The sequence below is a fragment of the Panthera uncia genome (genome assembly GCF_023721935.1).
Source record: "Panthera uncia isolate 11264 chromosome A1 unlocalized genomic scaffold, Puncia_PCG_1.0 HiC_scaffold_17, whole genome shotgun sequence".
Taxonomy (NCBI): Eukaryota; Metazoa; Chordata; class Mammalia; order Carnivora; family Felidae; genus Panthera; species Panthera uncia.
Window position 1 is genome coordinate 106,686,914 of NW_026057577.1, and position 20,853 is coordinate 106,707,766.

Below are 20,853 nucleotides of genomic sequence, written 5' to 3' on the forward strand. Positions count from 1 at the left end.
ATAAGAGACTCTTAAATACAGAGAAAAAACTGGGAGTTGCTAGAGGGGAGGTGGTGGGGGAGACGGGCTAAATGGGTGATGGGCATTAAGGAAGGTACTTGCTGGGATGAGCACTGGGTGTTATATGTAAGTGATGAATCAATCACTGGGTTCTATTCCTGAAACCAATACTACACTGTATGCTAACTAACATGAAGTAAAAAAAAAAAAAAAATTCTTTCTCCCTCTGCCCCCTCCCCCACTCGTGTGTGTGCTCTCTCTAAAAAATATAAACAAATAAATATGGGGCACCTGGGTGGCTCATTCAGTTAAGCATCCAACTTTGGCTCAGGTCATGATCCTATGGTTCATGGGAGCAGCAGCCCGGAGCCTGCTTCGGATTCTATGTATCCCTCTCTCTGCCCCTCCCATGCCCACGCTCTTTCTCTCTCTCAAAAATAAACACTAAAAAAAATTTTATAAAAAAACATAAATAAATAAACAAGGAATTCCCATCCTTACTTGTTTTTTTTTTTTTTGGGGGGGGGGGTAGAGAGGAGGTTTTGTTTTTGAAGGAGAGAGCGTTAGCATGAGCAGGAGAGAGGGGCAGAACAATAAAAAATCTTAAGCAGGCTCCACACTCAGCACAGAGCCTGATGCAGGGCTCGATCCCAGGACCCTGGGATCATGATCTGAGCCAAAAGCAAGAGTCAGACACTCAACCAACTGAGCCACCCAGGCACCCCTGTCCTTAACTTGTTTAACAGAAAACCCCAAGAAACAAAAACCAAAAATACAATCTTGTATGTATGCTGCCTATAAGAGATTCATTTTAGACCTAAAGACACCTGCAGATTGAAAGTGAGGGGGTGGATAGGGAGCCAGGGTGGCTCAGTCATTTAAGTGTCTGACTTTGGCTCAGGTCATGATCTCACAGTTCATGGTTTCGAGCCCTGCGTCAGGCTCTGTGCTGACAGCTCAGAGCCTGGAGCCTGCTTCAGATTCTGTGTTTCCCTCTCTCTCTGCCTCTCCCCCTCTCGCACTCTGGCTCTCTCTCTCTCAAAAATAGACATTAAAAAAAAATTAAATAAAAAAGAAAGTGAGGGGGTGGAGAAACATTCATCACACAAATGGATGCCAAAAGAAAGGTGGGTACCATACTTATGTTGGACAAACTAGCCTTTAAAACAAAGATTGTAAAAAGAGACAAAGAAGGGCATTATATAATCATAAAGGGGATAATCCAACAAGAAGATATAACAATTGTAAATATTTATGCACCCAACATGCAAGCACCCAAATATATAACAACAATTAACAACAAACATAAAAGGGCGTGCCTAGGTGGTTCAGTCAGTTAAGCATCTGACTCTTGATTTCAGCTCAGGTCATGATCTTGCAGTTCACGAGACTGAGCCCCACATCGGGCTCTGCGCTGACAGCACAGAGTCAGCTTGGGGATTCTCCCTCTCCCTCTCCCTCTGCCCCTCCCCTGCTTGTGCATTCTTCCTCTCTCTCAAAATAAATAAATAGGAAAAAAAAAAAAAAAACATAAAGGAACTAATTCATAATAACACAACAATACTACGGTCATGGGGTTCCTGGGTGGCTCAGTCGGTTAAGCATCTGACTCTTGGTTTCAGCTCAGGTCATGATCTCATGGTCGTGGGATCAAGCCCTATATCAAGCTCCAAACTGAGCAGGGAGCCTGCTTGGGATTCTCTCTCTCCCTTTCTCTCTGGCCCTCACATATGTGTGCTAATAATAAATTTTTAAAAAACATTTTTTAAAATATACTAGGGGACTTTAACACCTCAGACTTTAACATCTGTCAATGGACAGATCGTCTGAACAGAAAATCAACAAGGAAACAGTGGCTTTGAATGACACACTGGACCAGATGTACTTAACATATATTTAGGCCATTCCATTCTAAAACAGCAGAATACACATTATTTTCAAGTGTACATGGGACATTCTCCAAAACTGATCACATATTAGGTCACAAAACAGACTTCAACAAAAACAAAAAGACTGAAATCATACCATGCCCCTTTTCTAAAGACCATAACACTATGAAACTAGAAGTCAAACCGCAAGAAAAAAATCTTGAAGACCACAAATACATGAAGGATAAACAACATGTTGCTAAACAATGAATGGATCAACCAGGAAATCAAAGAAGAAATTAAAAAATACATGGAAACAAATGAAAATGAAAACACAACAGTCCAAAACCTTTGGGATGCAGCAAAAGCAGTCCTACAAGGGAAGTATATAGCAATACAGGTCTACCTCAAGAAGCAAAATAAATCGCAAATAAACAACCTAATCTTACACCTAAAGGAGGTAGAAAGAGAACAAACTAAGCCTAAAGCCAGAAGATGGAAGGAAATAATAAAGATTAAAGCAGAAATAAATGATAAATGATACAGAAACTAAAAAAACAATAGAACAGATCAATGAAACCAGGAGCTGGTTCAAATACCATTAGCCCATTTGTACATACTGATTCAGCTACAGTCAGAACTGGAAAGGTCTTTAGAAATCATTAAGCAATTCCACCCAGTTTACAAATAAGAAAAATGGAACCAGACAGGTTAAATGTTATGCCCATCATCATGATAGAATCTGTCACAGAAAAGATTAGACTCCAAGTCTCCTGGGTCCCAGGCCAGTGCTCTTTCCACCCAATTAATTATAAAATCATAAGCTCTCAATTGTGGAAATGACAAAAAAAAAAAAAAAAAAAGTCGTCTAAAAAAATCTATCAAGCCCCAAATCATTAAAAGAAAGATTTATCATTTCAGGGGCACCTGGGTGACTCAGTCAGTTAAGCGTCTGACTTCAGCTCAGGTCATGATCTCACTATTCGTGGGTTTGAGCCCTGCATCAGGCTCTGTGCTAACAGCTCAGAGCCTGAAGCCCACTTCAGATTCTGTGTCTCTGTCTCTCTCTGCCCCTCCCCTGCTCTCACTAGCTCGCTCTCTCTCTCTCTCTCGCTCTCTCTCTCAAATATAAATATAAATGTTAAAAAAAAATTTTTAATAAATAAAAGAAAGATTTATCACTTCATAGACAGTAAAAAAATGAATAAATGGTGCAAATAAAAGCATCTCCAGGAAAAAACAAAAAACAAAAAACTTAGAGCATACAACATTCCTAAGGTATAAGGACATCAATAAAACTGAGTGCCCTGAATCTGTATTATATGAACTATGCATTTACACCAGAGAATTCAGGACTGAGGTTGAGCTTACTAATACCAGCAGACAGCTATGCATTCCCTCCCCACAAATTTTAGTTTACCTCTTTAATTATCTGGGCCCCTTTTTTGTCACTGAATTCCAATTGAGCCAAAGCCTGGTCAATGGACATTCCTCGTATCTAGAATTAAAGGGTAACAGGCAAGAGAAGATAAACAAATTTGTTTAAAAAGTCAATGTTCTCTTTTCAATGAAAAGTAAACCCTTTTACATAACACAAATAACTCTAACTAGTAGCTAACTAGTTATATGTCAATTATATCTCAGTAAAACTAGGGGGCATTTAAAAAAAATAAAAATAAAAACAGCTAACTAAATGCAGGCAAAGAAGAAAAGGTATTTGAGAAGGGATGCCATCCTCTTTAAGTCAAAATCAAAGTTAGGGGCACCTCGATGGCTCAGTTGGTTGAGCATCTGGCTCTTGGTTTCAGCTCAGGTCATGATCTCATGGCTCCTGAGTTTGAGCCCCACATCAGGCTCTGGGCTGATAGTGCGGAGGCTGCTTGGAATTCTCTCTCCCTCTCTCTCTGCCCCTCCCCTGCTCTCTCTCTCTCTCTCTCTCTCTGAACATAAAACATTTAAAAAAATTTTTTTTAACATTTTTATTTATTTTTGAGAGATAGAGACGGAACACGAGTGGGGAAGGGGCAGAGAGAGAGGGAGACACAGAATCTGAAGCAGGCTCCAGGCTCTGAGCTGTTAGCACAGAGCCTGATGTGGGGCTCGAACCCACAGGGCATGAGATCATGACCTCATCCGAAGTTGGACGTTTAAACGACTGAGTCACCCAGGCACCCCATAAAAACTTAAAAAAAAAATTATTAAAAGAATCAAACTTAAACATTTTAACCATAAAACTTAGGTTATAAATGTTTCAGTAATATTAAGAGAGCAGATGTGAGAGAGAGATCACAGAGTAGCAAGGACCACACTAAGCATTAAAGGCATCTCCCTCTCCTACAGGATAAATATATTATATGTATATCTAGGGCTTTGCCTTCTTTTATACATAAATTTCATTCTCCAGAGAAAAATCTTAAACAGCAATAGTTTTGAAATAGGTTGAATCAACTTTTAAGATAAATAAGCTTGCCTCCTGGATCCTCTTAGGGTATAGCCAGATTCCTGATGCCTTTTTGTAAATATCTATGTATCCAACATGATTTAGTTTCTCAGAAGAAAGGTAAAAATTAAGCAAAATCACTCATTTGTGCAATCATTTGTGGATTACTTACGACTGTCTGAACATGTAATTATATTTCTCACTTTTTGGAGAAATCAGGGCAAATTTTTTTCAATTCTTCAAATCCTGGTAGAAAATTTTTAGTTTCTTTATAGTCATTTTAGCTTACCAATTTTGCCAAATACCACATCTTGTCTTTGCTGTATTTTATTTGCCTTCGACAATGGTAGATTTCCTTGCAAACAGGGAAAAGAAAAAAAAAAGTTAGCAAACTGATCAAAATAACAATAACATACACTGTTAATAAAGCTTTCACTTTTTATGCCTAATGAAAATACTGCCACAGGAAATAAAAACATTATTAAGAATTTGGAGATTATTTTTCCCTATACTAAAGTTATATTTTTCCAAATTATCACTATGTTAAAAGGATTATTAAGGCAGAAATAGAACTACAACCTGGCTACTTTGTGCCATATTTGCAACATTTCTATCCAGAGAAATAGTAAAAGATTTCGTTTTGATATAAAATAATAACTTTCAAAATTTATTTTGAAAACACTTAGCTGGCTGGCTAAAAAGAACAAAAGAAAAGGTACAACAAGACCAAAGTTTCCTTTTTTCCTCAGTGAGGAGAATAATGGTGAAATGGACAAAAAAAACCTGTTTTCATAGGACATTCTTGTTATTTGGTAAGAGCACAGGATCTAGAATCAGACTACCTGGATTTGACTTCTACTTCTACCATCTACTAGCTATAGAATCCAAGCTATTTAACCTCTCTGTACCTCCAAGTTTCCTCTTTAAAATGAAGATCACAGCACCAACCCCATGAAAATATAGTAAGAATTAAATAAAATAATCTATGTAAAGGAAGCATTCTACAGTGCCTCAGCACATGGTCAGATCTTTATTATCTTCTATTTATGGTGGTAGCTATATCCCATTTAATTTTTTTTACTCAATCATCCAGTACACAATTTACAGTTCACAAAGTACTTTCCAAGGCCATTATTTCATTTGCTCTCACTCTAATTTTATTTTCATAAAGTAAAAATCAGAACAATCAAGTGACTAATCCAAGACCACAAAGCTTGTAAGAGACAAAGCTGGAAGTCAAAGTGCCATCCGGGGAAGTATATGAAATGCCTAAATACAATGTCTAGCAGGTGTATCTTTAAAGTTCCCCTATGACTGTAAAACCTACATTCCTTCCACCATATTACACCATATTGTCCCTTTAAAAAAATTAGAAACCATTTGTCAAGGTAAACAATAACAAGGAAACCTCAGAACTTTCTAACATTCTGACTCCTGCTGGAAATTTTCAAATGCCTTAGAAACAGCAGTTTTCTCAAGTGGCCATCTTTTAATATGGAGCAGATTTCATTTCAGTTACAATAGAAGCTGACAGGCTGAAAACTGTAGCACTAGCCTAATTACGTTTTCAGCAATAAAGTGTCCTGGGGAGCACTGGAGGGGAAAGAAGAACTGTCATGACTGATAATATTCATCTGCAAAAATTAATACACTCAGTAAAATCTTTGATATAGAAACCCTTCAATTCTTGGTTTCCCATGGTGGGCTATCTCCTAACCTGAATTGTATGTGATTGTCTTCCAATTTTGTAAAAAAGATACTGTACTCCTGGAAGGGGCATGGGGAAAAAAAAGGAATGACGTATTTACAAAAGAAAAAAAAAAAAGAGGAAGAAGAAAGTTATTCAATCATGCTCTCTGAAAACTAAAAAGCTCAGCATTTACTTTAGGCAGATGCAATGTCTCAGTGCATTTTCTAAAGATAAACCAGACAAACCTATCATAGCAAATACATAAAGTGGCAAAGTTGAAGGTCACAAGATCAAGTTAGAGGTCATTATTAACCAACCTCTATAGTAAATTAGATAAAGTTAACTGAAATGAGGTTACTGAAAAAAAGTTACTGAAATGAGGTAAAAGTCTAAATTATGAAATGTCTACCTTGATAACTTTTAAAGAAGTTAACTTGTTTTAAAATGCATGTAATAACTCAAATGATAAAAACGTAGCACCTAATAAAAGTCCAAACTAGAGCTTTATGGGATCCATATAATGACTTGTAAGTATGACTTATTCTCAGTATGTCAATTAATCCATAAATTTAAAATGTTTCCGGGGCGCCTGGGTGACTCAGTCGGTTGAGTGTCCAACTTCAGCTCAGGTCACCATCTCACAGTTTGTGAGTTCGAGCCCCGCGTCAGGCTCTGTGCTGACAGCTCAGAGCCTGGAGCCTGCTTCGGATTCCGTGTCTCCCTCTCTCTCTGCCCCTCCCCCGCTCATGCTCTGTCTGTCTCTCTCTCTCTCAAAAATAAACATTAAAAAAAAAAATAAAAAATTAAAAAAAAGTCTCCTATGGAAATGGTTGTCGAAACAGTTTTGATACAGTCTCACTGCATTTTTAACTTATTTAACATAGTTTTCTTCAAAGGTATTGCAAAAGTAAACTCAAGACCAAATTAACAAGATATGACTATTATGAAGAAAGCCATTTAATTTCTCTCTGGCTCATTTTCTGTACCATGTGAAGCCATATGTTGGATAAAGTCTACACAGGAATCTCTATTATTTGGAAATTGGTGTTAGCTAAATTAGGAAAATAGCCTTAAAAATAAGAGGAATGGCCTAAAAAAAGCCTAAATTGATGATATTCATTTTAACTTACTGCTATAGGATTTACTCACTATGGATCCACTATTATTTAACTGCATATTTCAATGCTGAAGATCAGAATGAGTTAAAATTGTAAATATTATCTGACCCCCTTTTAAACTAGGGATAAAACTAATTTTTAAGATGTTTGCAGTTAGCAGATTGACAAGTAAAAGGTCACACGGCACAAAATCATAGTATAAGAGCTATGTGGCTAGATGTGCAAATTATTCCATTATTAAGCTAGGTATTTAATGAAGGACATCAATATTTCAGTCATAACAGGTATAAATGATGCACCAATGTCGATTTACCAAATACTATTTAAACTCAGAAAATGTTAAGGTATTTTCTAAGAGTCCTAGTTTGTTCCCAAAAGGATTACTCACTCAAAATCTGTGATCTCAACTGTTTACTACTTGAATTTTGCCACTTCGGATATATCCTAAAGTGCATTTGTTTTAGTATCCTAAAAGATTACTACTACAAAATACACAATTTTACTTTTAGATTTTGAACCTGACAAATGCTATGATTTCTTTCTCAATTAATATCTAAGTTCAAAGAGCTCAAGTAAGAAGAAAGCTCATTAACAATAGGAAATTATTTATGATATTTGTACACATATGTAACTTTTTCTAAATTTTGGTTAATTATAAAATGGAATCAATACTTAACAGCATAGATTCTGTCACAAATCTAACTTTTAAGTTCTGATGCCAAGATAAAACATGAAAGATAGAAAGTTATTTGTTTAGAGGTGCCTGCGTGGCTCAGTTGGTTAAGCATCCAATTTTGGCTCAAGTCATGATCTCATTGGGTTCAAGCCCCTCATAGGGCTCACTGCTGTCAGCACAGAGCCGCTTCAGATCCTCTGTCCCCGTCTCTTTGCCCCTCTCCCGCTTACACATGCACTCTCTCTCTCAAAAAGAAACATTAAAAAAAATTAAGGGTGCCTGGGTGGCTCAGTCGCTTATGCATCTGACTTAGGCTCAGGTCATAACCTCACGGTGAGTTCAAGCCCTGCATGGGGTTCTGTGCTGTCATGACAGCTCAGAGCCTGGAGCCTGCTTCAGATTCTGTGTCTCCCTCTCTCTCTGCCCTTCTCCCATTCGCACTCTGTCTCTCTGTCTCTCTCTCAAAATAAATAAACATTAAAAAAAATTTTTAATTAAAAAAAAAATTTTTTAAGTTATTTGTTTAAACTATTAGCATCTCTTTTTCCTATTTCCCAATGTGGGAGCTCTTTAATAAATTAACTCCCTAAATAAGAAAAAAAAAAAAAGAAAGAAAACCTAATACTGTACTAATTCAGACCAATACTTAGCAACTAAATCCTAATGAAATGCATGCTGTCAAATTCATATAAAAATTAAGCAAATGAAGGGAGCCTGGGTGGCTCGGTCGGTGAAGCGAGTCTTCTATCTCAGACTAGACAACTCACCAGCAGTTTGGAGAGGGTAAAAGAATTCTGAGCAACTAAAGATAAAACTCAGTATCTCTGAAAGGAATCCAGTGATTAAATTTAAACTTTAATTCAAAAGTCTGTGAATTACAAACACACAGAAAATCACAACTTAATGCGTCTATGTCCAAATTTAAAACACTAGAAAACCATATATATATGATTTAAATATGGTCAATGGTTTAAGTCATCCTTTCCAACTCCTCATGCTCCATTACTAAGAATACATTAGCAAGCCTCCTAAGAGTAAAAAATCTATCAGGATGCCTCAAGCTATTAGCTTACTTTCAGAATTAAGGCCCCCATACAGAAGGTAAAGTCAAGGCAAACAAGTAAACAAAACAACCTTTTAACAATACCAAGGAGGTAAATCTAGAACATTTTCTGTATCAATCAAACGATCATGCAAATTGCCATATGCTTTTTCCCTTTCCTCACATGGAACAGTAACTCATTGCTAGCCACCTAAGAGTAAGAGCTCGTCATCAAAATTAAGAGATTATTTCTAGCCACAAACTTACTGCTGGTCGCCGAGGTTCACCAGGCAATTGTGGAGGATAAACAATTTTATTCTTCTTTTCCCATTTTCGAGATACGTCCAGAGATGCAGTTGTGTGGATATGTGACTGGGGTAAAACGTTGTGAGATGAAAGAAGTCTGTAAAACAAGACACACTTAGAATCTTTTCCAGAGCTTAGGTATCTTCTGAACCACATTAGCTCCATTTTGATCAAAACTATTTAGTATCACAAGTGGAAACAGTCTAGATGTATTCATTAACAGAGAACAACTTTACATAAAATATCACAACGAGTCAGTTTACTGAAAGCTAAAAGTAAACAGTTATGTGGCACCGGTAGCTTGGTCAGTTGAGCATCCGACTCTTGATTTCAGCTCAGGTTGTGTTCCCAGAGTTGTGGGATCAAACGCCAAGTCTGGCTCCATGCTGAGAGCCCTGTCCCTCTCCCCCCCTAAATTTAAAATTAAATTTTAGTTTCTCTGTCTTTAAAATTTTAAAAACAAAAAGTAAAAAGTTAAAGATTAGCATAAGTCAAACAGTAAACAGATATTAACCCATGATCTCTTGCCCTGACTGGCCAAAAAATATTGACTCTCTAATATAAGCCAGTTCAGTTCTAAAACAGACTTAAAGAAGACACGGGGCACCTGGGTGGCACAGTTGGTTAAGCGTCTGACTTTGGCTCAGGTCATCATCTTGTGGTCCGTGAGTTCAAGCCCCACATCAGGCTCTCTGTGGTCAGCACATAGCCAGCTTCAGATCCTGTCTCCCTCTCTCTGCCCCTCTCACTTCATGCTCATTCATTCGCACTCCTCTCTCTCTCTCTCTCTCTCTCTCTCTCAAAAATAAATGAACGTTTTAAAAAACAAGGAAGATACATTGGATCCCTGACCTGCTCTGTAGAATTAGTCAACTTTGCCGAGGAGGCAAGACAAACTGCATCATTTTGTAATCCCTAAGAACTTAATAAAGGTGGCATTATGTACCTCTTGATGAAAGAACACACTACCCACCACCCATGAAGTAATTTTTCTGCAAAAAACAAACCTGAATTAATTGGGCTTCTAGATTCAATACAGGAAATACAAAGAGAGGAAACATGTTAAACAATACGAGGGATGTGCTCAGCAAAATCCAAGCTGTACAAACTACAAGACAGCCTATTTTCCTCAACAAATAAATTACAAGGGGAAAAAGAAAGAGCTGAAAAAAAGACCTACTAATTAAGAGACTTAAGAGCAATATCAATTAATTTCAATGTGTAGATTATGACAATTTTAAAAGTATAACAGTGATTTAACCATTGGAAATCTGAATATTAACTGGATATTTGATGCTTTTTAGTGAGATATATAGTGAAATATTCATGGATTAAATAATATAGTGTCTGGGATTTGTCTCAAAATATGATGGGAAAGAGTAGGGAACATAGTAGGGAACAAAACAAGATTGGCCATGAGTAAGTTATTGAAGTTGGGTGATGAGTTTAAGAGGGTTCATCATATTATCTATTTTTGTATCTCTGGGGATATCCAAATAACACACAAACTTGGTGTTTCCATGCTATGCAGAATACAGAGTCTAAAATCCCAGCAAGACACACAAGGCCTTTTATAATCTAACCCCAACCTTGCCATCTTGGCTCATTCACCTTTTGGCCTGGCCACACAGATGTTCATTGTTCCCTGAACAAACCACATACTTTCATGTCTTTATGCTTTTGATCATATTGTTTTTTCCTCAATCATTATCTCCTGAATGAAATGTTTGTCCGGTTTTAAACTCCAGCTCAAATGTCACCTCATTGCGAGCTATCACGTGATCCCTTCTCCCAACCATTCTCCCCACTGTCTTTTGTTTCTATTTATTTTTGAAAGACAGAGAGAGAGAGAGAGAGAGAGAGAGAGAGGCAGAGAGAGAGACAGAGACAGGCTCCATGCTCTAAGCAGGCTCCATGCTGTCAGCACAGCACTCAACATGAGACTTGAACCCATGAACTGTGAGACCATGACCCGAGCCAAAATCAAGAGTCAGACACTTGGCCACCCAGGCGCCCCCTCCCCACTATGTTAGTACTCTGTTCTTGAAGAGACTGGGAGGAAAACAGACTGAGTCGCTACCAGGAATACACGGGGACAACCTGACGGGCCATAGGTGCGTGATTGCAAACTGGGAGAGAGAAAATGAATGGAAGGGAGGGATCCCCTTCTGTGGACAAAGGGAAGAGAAAGAGCGGCTGCGGAAGCATAGGACTGTATCTGGACAAGAGAAAAACCTCAGAGCAGCATGGAGAAAGATCCAATCTCCAACTGCGGGGCTTTCTCTGAACTGGGGCTGGCTGCCCTGTTGGTGCACCTGGGGAGGAGGGGAGACAGCCCCAGGCTCGGTGCCTAGGTCGGGGGCGCAGTCCACAGTAGAAGAAAGTGATTCCCTCCCTGGAGTGCTGCGGGACAGGAGAAAGCCAGCAGGGACCACAGATCTGGCGGCATGGAGAGGCGCTTCCCCAGTACCAGGGCGCACAGAGCGGGAGTTTGAATCCCAGCCAAGCGCGGGGCACAGGAGTCGGCAGAGCAGGGCAAACCGCCTCGCCTGCGCCTGCGGCACAGTGAGGACGGCTCGAACAAAGTGATTTGGGACACCGGGTCCATGGAGGAGAGACTGGGGGGTTGCCATTTTTCACCCCACCACCACCAAGGCAGGGCCTCAGGGATCCAACCTCGGGCTCACAGTGGAGGCGAGAACCGTGTACACCAAACCACGCCCCTCCGTGCTGGGTAACTGCGCATCTACCGGAGCGGGATGGACACTGAGGAACCAGAGGGACCCCTCCTCCTGACCAGCGCTGCTGCATCGCCTGGATTAACTCTCAGACAATTCTTGTTATATAGATATATTCTTCCTTCCTTTTCTCCTTCTTATCTCTTCCCTCCTCTAGTCTGGTTACTCTGGTTGTTGGTTTGTATAAACAGACATATTTAACCCATTCTCTTGACACATGGATCACCTCCTTCTTTCCTTTCTCTCTCTCTGGAATAATCAAGCTGTATAGTTTCACTGTCTGGGTAATTTTATCTGCTTTTTCCCCTGCCTCCTTCTTTATTTTCCTTTCTCTCTCTCTGGATTAAGCCGTTTAGTCTCTTTACCTAATCAATGTTTATTCCCCTCCCCCCCACCCAGTCCCTGTCATTTCTCTCTTTGTATGTGATCTTCCATGGGCACCACCTCCACTCTGTTCTTTACTTACAGCTGGTGTTTCTGGTTTTTTGCTTTTGGGTTTTTTTTTTTTTTCTTTTTTCTTTCTTTCTTTTTTTTTTAATTTGTGTGCTTGTGTGTTTTTTGTTTTCTGTTTGTTTATCCGTTTGTTTTCCTTTCCAGGGATACTTCAAGGCACAAATCAAAGCACACCTGGTGGAGGGCCCAAAACATCACTACAAGTAGGGGAAAAAAATAACCAAAGTGACAACAACAGAGAGCAAGTAACAGTCTCCAAAACACATCCTGAAGGGCCAGGCCCTGGACAGTATATGACCCCCTTTAATATAGCAGTGCTCACAGGTGCAGAGCACATAACAAACTTTTAGAACACACAAAGGACAGAAAACTAACCAAAATGACCAAACAGAAGAATTCTCCTCAAAAGAAATTCCAGGAAGAAATGACAGCTAAAGAATTGATCAAAACAGATATAAGCAATATAACTGAACAAGAATTTTAGAATAACAGTCATAAGATTAATCACTGGGCTTGAAAAAAAGCATAGAAGACAGCAGAGAATCTACTGCTGCAGAGATCAAGGAACTAAAAAACAGTCATGATGAATTAAAAAGTGCTATAAATGAGGTGCAAAATAAAATGGAGGCAACCAAAGTGCAGATTGAAGAGGCAGAGGGGAGAATAGGTGAATCAAAAAATAAAATTATGGAAAAAGAGGAAGCTGAGAAAAAGAGAGATAAAAAAAAATCCTGGATCATGAAGGGAGAATGAGAGAACTAAGTGATTCCAGCAAAGAGAACAATATCTGTATCATAGGAATTCCAGATGAAGAAAAGAGAGAGAAAGGGGCTGAAGGTGTACTTGAACAAATCATAGCTGAGAACTTCACCAATCTGGGGAAGGAAACAGACATTGAAATCCAAGAGGCACAGAGAACTCCCTTCAGATTTAACTTGAATCAATCTTCTGCACGACATATCACAATGAAACTAGCAAAATACAAGAATAAAGAGAGAATTCTGAAAGCAGCTAGGGGTAAACGAGCCTTAACATATAAAGGTAGACACATAAGGGTAGTAGCAGAGCTATCCACTGAAACTTGGCAGGCCAGAAAGGAATGGCAGGAAATCTTCAATGTGATGAACAGGAAAAATATGCAGCCAAGAATCCTTTATCCAGCAAGCCTGTCATTCAGAATAGAAGAAAGATAAAGGTTTTCCCAAACAAACAAAAACTGAAGGAATTCATCACCACTAAACCAGCCCTACAAGAGATCCTAAGGGGGACCAGACACATCACCGCAAACATGAAACCTACAGACATAACAATGACTCTAAACCCATATCTTTCAATAATAACACTGAATATAAATGGACTAAATGCTCCAACCAAAAGACATAGGGTATCAGAATGGATAAAAAAACAAGACCCATCTATTTGCTGTCTACAAGAGACTCATTTTAGACCTTAGAACACCTTCAGATTGAAAGTGAGGGGATGGGGAACTATCTATCATGCTACTGAAAGTCAAAAGGAAGCTGGAGTAACCATACTCATATCAGACAAACTAGACTTAAAATTAAAGGCTGTAACAAGAGATGAAGAAGGGCATTATATAATAATTATGGGGTCTATCCATCAGAAGAGCTAACAATTATAAATGTCTATGCACCGAATTCAGAAGCACCCAAATATATAAAACAATTAATCACAAACATAAGCAATCTTATTGGTAAGAATGTGGTAATTGCAGGGGACTTTAATACTCTACTTACAACAATGGACAGATCATCTAGACAGAAAATCAGTAAAGAAACAATGGCCCTGAATGATACACTGGACCAGATGGACTTGACATATATTTAGACTTCTACGTCCTACAGCAGCAGAATATACTTTCTTCTCAAGTGCACATGGAACATTCCCCAAGATAGATCACATACTGGGTCACAAAACAGCCCTCAATATATATAAAAGAATTGAAATCATACCATGCACACTTTCAGATCACAATGCTACAAAACTTGAAATCAACCACAGGAGAAAGTGTGCAAAACCTCCAAATGCATGGAGGTTAAAGAATATCCTACTAAAGAACAAATGGGTCAACCAGGCAATTAAGGAAGAAATTAAAAAATATATGGAAACAAATGAAAATGAAAACACAACAATCCAAACCCTTTGGGATGCAGCAAAGGCAGTCCTAAGAGGAAAATACACTGCAATCCAGGCCTATCTCAAGAAACAAGAAAAATCCCAAATACAAAATCTAACAGCATACCTAAAGGAACTAGAAGCAGAACAGCAAAGAAACCCCAAACCCAATAGAAGAAGAGAAATAATAAAGATCAAAGCATAAATAAAAAATATAGAATCATAAAACAGTAGAATAGATCAATGAAACTAAGAGTTGGTTTTTTGAAAAAATAAACAAAATTGATAAACCTCTAGCCAGGCTTCTCAAAAAGAAAAGAGAGACGATCCAAATAGATAAAAATCACAAATGAAAATGGATTTATTAAAACCAATCCCTCAGAATTACCAGGGAATACTATGAAAAATTATATACCAACAAACTGGACAACCTGGAAAAAATGGACAAATTCCTAAACACCCACACATTTCCCAAATTCAAATGGGAAGAAATAGAAAATTTGAACAGACCTGTAACTAGTGAAGAAATTGAATCTGTTATCAAAAATCTCCCAGCAAATAAGAGTCCTGGACCAGACGGCTTCCCTGGGGAATTCTACCAGCCATTTAAAGGAGAGTTAATACCTATCCTTCTCAAGCTGTTCCAAAAAATAGAGAAGGAAAACTTCCAGACTCATTCTATGAAGCCAGCATTACTTTGATTCCCAAACCAGACAGAGACCCAACAAAAAAGGAGAACTACAGGCCAATATCCCTGATGAATATGGATGCAAAAATTCGCAAAAAGATACTAGCAAATCCAATTCAACAGCATATAAAAGTACTCTCCTCTTGCCAACCATGCAACAGTGAGTTAGTACTATGGTACTGTAAGTCGGCTACAGAAGAATGAGTTCCTATAGTAAGTGTACAGATTTGAGCATTCTGAGGGCAAGTATAACATCTTCCGTATTCTAGCACTAAGGACAATATCTGGCACATGGATACTAAGCAAATCTTTAACCCAGACTTAAATATTCAAAGTTATTGTAAAGTGGCAGATTTTCACACAATTTATGCAATTGGATGATATATTTAGCCAAGTCTTTTAGTTTTTAAATCATTCGGACTAAAGAATTTAAAAAACCTATTCTCCTACTGGCTCATTTTTCCTATTCTACCTCAAATTCACCATTTTACATCCCAATATTAAGATCAGTACAATCTGGGGCACCTGAGTGGCTCAGTCGGTTAAGTGTCCGACTTTGGCTCAGGTCATAATCTCACAGTTCATGAGTTCGAGCCCCACATCGGGCTCTGGGCTGGCAGCATGGAGCCTGGAGCCTACTTCGGATTCTGTGTCTCCTTCTCTCTGCCCCTCCCCCATTCACACTCTGTTTCTCTCTTTCTCTCTCAAAAATAAACATTAAAAAAGAAAAAAAGATCAATACTATCTAAACACTTGACTAAACCTTTGCCATCCACATATAGGCTCCACTATTTTAAGTGAAAAGTACAAAATTAGGAGACATGATGCTAGAGGGCAGAATTTCCAAAAAAAGAAAAAAAAAGCAAAACCATAAGCAAAGTAATGAGGGCAGAGACTATGGAGGCAAGTAAACCTGAGTCTAAATCCCAACTTTAATACAAGGTAAATGAACTTAGGAAAGTCACATAACTTTCTCGAGCTCAGTTTCCTCATCAGTAGATGGAGTAATAACAGTAATTACCTCATAGGCTTCTTAAGGAGCTCAAATAAGATATTTTAAGTAAAATACTTAACCTGACGCTTAAAAGGGCTCAATAAAATTGATGTTATTACTTTCAGAATGAGAATAATACCCACTTCATTCTGTTGATGGTGGATAATTAATATACTGTACCCTACAGCATCTAGCACATAATAAACACTGATGGCTAGTTTTATTTTATATTTTCTAATTTTTTTTATTAAAAAAAATTTTTTTAAATATTTATTTATTTTTGAGAGAGACAGAGAGAGAATGCAAGTGGGTTAGGGGCAGAGAGAGAGGGAGACACAGAATACCAAGCAGGCTCCAGGCTCTGAGCTGTCAGCACAGAGCCCGACATGGGGCTCGAACTCACAGGCCATGAGATCATGACCTGAGCCAAAGTCGGACGTTCAACCGACTGAGCCACCCAGGCGCCCTTAATTTTATTTTATTTATTTTGAGATAGACAATGTGTGTGCCAGTGGAGGAGGGGCAACGAGAGAGGGAGAGAGAGAGAATCCCAAGCAGGCTCTGCACTGTCAGCACAGAGTCCAACACAGGGCTCAAACTCACAAATCATGAGATCATGACCTGAGCCAAAATCAGACACTTAACCGACTGAGCCAGCCAGGCATTCCCAGTATTAATTTTAAATAAGGCCCTCTGAACAGTTCATCTCTCCTAGTCTCCAGAAAAAATGAACACTGTGAACTGTAAACTTTATTATCACACAATTCCAAACCTTCTCACATTTGGAATCATGACCCTTTGCTTGAAGCTGTAATTCATGGGTACACTAACTTTATCCACTCTTTGGTCCTCAGCTTCTTTATGAAAAGAGGAATTGGAGTGTATCATCTCTAGGGTCTCTCTGAACCTTAATTCTATCTCAAATCTCATTGTTGACAGCAGGATTACAGAAACACAAGCCTCTTGGCTTCTATTTAATTCTTCTTCTGTGAAACCATTACACTAACCAGTCTTAAAGAATGCTTGAGGGTGAGGCCCATGCCTTCTGTATACATCATATCTAACACAGTGTCTTGTACTCAAATCAATACACATTTAGTGAATTACATATGGTGCTTAATAAATTAAACACATTATGAATCAACAATGACAAAGCTTTCTGAATACCTACAATACTTTCAGGGTTCAGATGGTTCATAAAAGGAACTACCAGGAAAATACTAAACAATTGTAATCAAATTAAATTAAATTAAATTATTATTCCAAGCAGAGTACTTAATTCAGAAGTGTATTAAAACAAAAGTTCTTACACGCCCTCTCCTGGTCAACTATTGGAATTAAAGCAGAAAATGAAGCAATCATGGGGTAAATTGAAAATATGTAATTCAAAACTTAACTATGTAATTCAAAACTTACAACTTTTGAGACCTTTTTGTGTAACAAATACTGCAAAGAGTCACTAGAGAAAGCGGATTCAAGAAAAGGAAATTTGTGGAATTAACAAATGATAACATGAGCTATTGCTAGAATCCACTTCCTTCTATAAAACTGTTTTCCAACAAACATTAAATTTTAGGTCCGCCTAGCAATCTAGTTTATTGCTAGCATTCTAAAAAATCAAAGCAAGTTAAAACCTTAAAAAAAAAAAACAAAACAAAACACTGAAAGGCATCCAAGATCAACTTTTATCATTTTGAAGTTCAAGGACCATTACTGATATTTACAACATCCTCACATTTACTGGGAAGCCCAAATCCCTTTAGCTTCACTGCACCTCTGTAAATTGGATGAAGGAAGGTAGGCATGAACCAAGTCTCCAGAATGCCTGTACACACAAGCACACACACAGGTGCCCACAGTCTGGTGAGACTGCCAGAGCTCAAACGGAAAGTGGGTGGTATACTGGAACCAGCATATGAATTTCCTTACTCCTGTTACTCTGGTGTCTTCTATCTACCAATACTTAAGGATACTTAAGGACTATCACTTTTCAAATTCTTCCCACAGTCATCAGACATTGAAGAGTGGCACATACAAAGCAAATTTTAGGATTAAGAATTCAGATAAAACAAGATCTCAAAGTTTCTAAAGTCACAATTTCAGAAATTATACTTCCTATGTATTACTCAAAATTCATCTTGAAATCTAGTGCAAGGTATACCCAAATCCCAAGTGAAGATATGACTGGCCTCTGGCTCGATCTTGAGATTACTATATGCAGGTTATTAAATGCATCAAGGTGAAAAATTCTTTGTTCCAAAATTACTTCTGTTAACACCGTTAATCCCACACTTGAAATTGAATAAAAGAACATCCTCCATCTTGTCTCAATTAGCATCTAAAATAAATGGCTGAAGTGATATGTATATTGTCATAATTCAATATAATTTCATTTGGTTAAAGTCAAGGATAATCACACAAGGAAACAGGAGTTCAGCAAGCAAACAAAATTCCAGCAACTTTGGACCATGGTAAACTCAGAAGTTTCTCAACCACTGCAATATTGATACTTGGGGCCAGATCATTCTATGTTGTGGGGGCTATCCTGTGCCTTGTAGGATGCTTAGTAGGATCCCTCAACTCTAGCCACTCTAGTAGCACCCCTGGCCTGAGTTGGGACAACGAAAAATGTCTCCAGATATTGCCAAATGTCCTAGGGGGCTGGAGGTGGGGGTAGGGGCAAAAATTGACCCCTGCTGCAAGTTTTTGCAGACTAGGGAGCATGACTTCTCTGTTCCAAAAGGTTTCTGTTATTATGCCATACACATGTGGATGATTAATAAGCCAGATTTTCTCACTATGTAAACCAAGAAGGACCAAATGCCTAAATTCCACATTCCTTTTTGTTAAGTTTATTTACTTATTTACTTATTTTTATTTTAAAAAATTTTTAACTTTTTTTTAAAGGTTTATTTATTTTTGAGAGATAGAGGGCAAGTGGGGGAGGGGAACAGAGAGAGGGAGACACAGAATCAATCCAAAGCAGTCTCCAGGCTCGGAGCTGTCAGCACAGAGCTCAACGTGGGGCTAGAACCTATGAAGCATGAGATCATGACCTGAGCCGAAGTTGGCTGCCCAACCGACTGAGCCACCAAGCACCCCAGTTTATTTATTTTTGAGAGAGATCTGTAAATGCTGGCTGCCTCAGGAATCAATCCTTGTACTCTTGTAATTTCTACTTCATTCTATGATGAAGTCAACCAGTCTCATGGCTTTAAACACTCTTCATGCACTGATGACTCCTGAATTGACATCCTTTCCCTGAACTCCAAACTCATATATATTCAATTGCCTACTTTCATCTACACTTGAAAGCTTACTGGATGTTACAAATTTAATAAGCCTCAAACTGAACTTGTGATATTCTCCCCAAAATCTGCTCCTCTGATAGCTTGCTCCCTCATTTCCTTCACATCTTTACTCAAATGTTATCTTCTTGGTGAGGACTTACCTATCCAAACCTGTAACCCCACTCCGATATATACACACTACCTGTTCCCATTTTCTGCTTACATTTTCTCCTAAGCAGTTGTCATTGTCTAATACACTCTACATTTTACTTATCAAGTGCTTTCCTCAATAGACTGTGAGGGATTACTCTGGTTTTGTTCACTGCAAAATCTCTAGTGTTAGAATAGTCCTGGGGAGGGGCGCCTGGGTGGCTCAGTCAGTTGAGCATCCAACTTTGGCTCAGGTCATGATCTCGTGGTCTGTGAGTTCGAGCCCCACATAGGGCTCTGTGCTGACAGCTCAGAGCCTAGAGCCTGGAGCCTGCTTTGGATTCTGTGTCTCCCTCTCTCTCTGCCACTCCCCTGCTCATACTCTGTCTCTCTCTCTGTCAAAAATAAATAACCATTAAAAAAAAAATTTTTTTTAATTAAAAAAAAAAAAAAAGAACAGTACCTGGCGGGGCACCTGGGTGGCTCAGTCAGTTGAGTGTCTGACTTCGGCTCAGGTCATGATCTCACAGTTCGCGAATTTAAGCCCCACGTCAGGCTCTGTGCTGGCAGCTGGGAGCCTGGAGCCTGCTTTGGATTCTGTGTCTCTCTCTCTGCCCTGCCCCAACTCATGCTCTGTCTCTCTCAACAATAAATAAACATTTAAAAAATTAAAAAATTTACGAGTTTCTTTTTGGCTTCATATTTTTCATTTAATCTTTTTCTGCCTTTCAGGGGGACATGTCTGATGCTCAGCCATTATCTTGGGCACAGTCTACTAAATCTATTCACTTTTTTTTATTTTATAAATTTTTATTTTATAAATTGTTATAATATGCATTATCTAATTTTTAGTTTCCTATATATTTAGTAGTCTACACCTAGGACTGTTAGTTTATCCACTTTCAGGAAATCTAGCTGGATTCAGAATTCAAATTATGTGTCAAAGCCCCCTTAACAAGCAATAGGCACAACCATCATTATTAAACTCATGCTTTCTAGCTCTTTCACTGGGCCTTGCATCCCTCCCCAGTACACTGTGACAAAGTTACTCTGTATATTCCCCTAATCCAAGTTGTTAAAAAGTATATATATATATATATATATATATATATATATATACACACACATATATATACATACATATACATATATACATATACACACACAACACACACACACAACACACATACACACACACATACACAGATACCTCTAAAACTTTAAGAGAGTATGTTTTATATGTGAGGCCACTATGCCTCTACAC

General features: G+C 38.4%; 1 protein-coding gene across 1 annotated transcript in view; it reads right to left on the reverse strand.

The window, feature by feature from the left end:
* The window catches only part of MRPL22 (mitochondrial ribosomal protein L22), a 33,883-nt gene that overhangs the window by 9,735 nt on the left and 3,295 nt on the right, over positions 1-20,853 (reverse strand). Inside the window, exons 3-5 of the mRNA XM_049647928.1 lie at positions 9,102-9,237; positions 4,598-4,663; positions 3,289-3,366 (exon numbers count right to left, since the gene is read on the reverse strand). Coding sequence (XP_049503885.1) covers positions 3,289-3,366; positions 4,598-4,663; positions 9,102-9,237 — 280 coding nt within the window. The remainder of the gene's footprint in view (positions 1-3,288; positions 3,367-4,597; positions 4,664-9,101; positions 9,238-20,853) is intronic.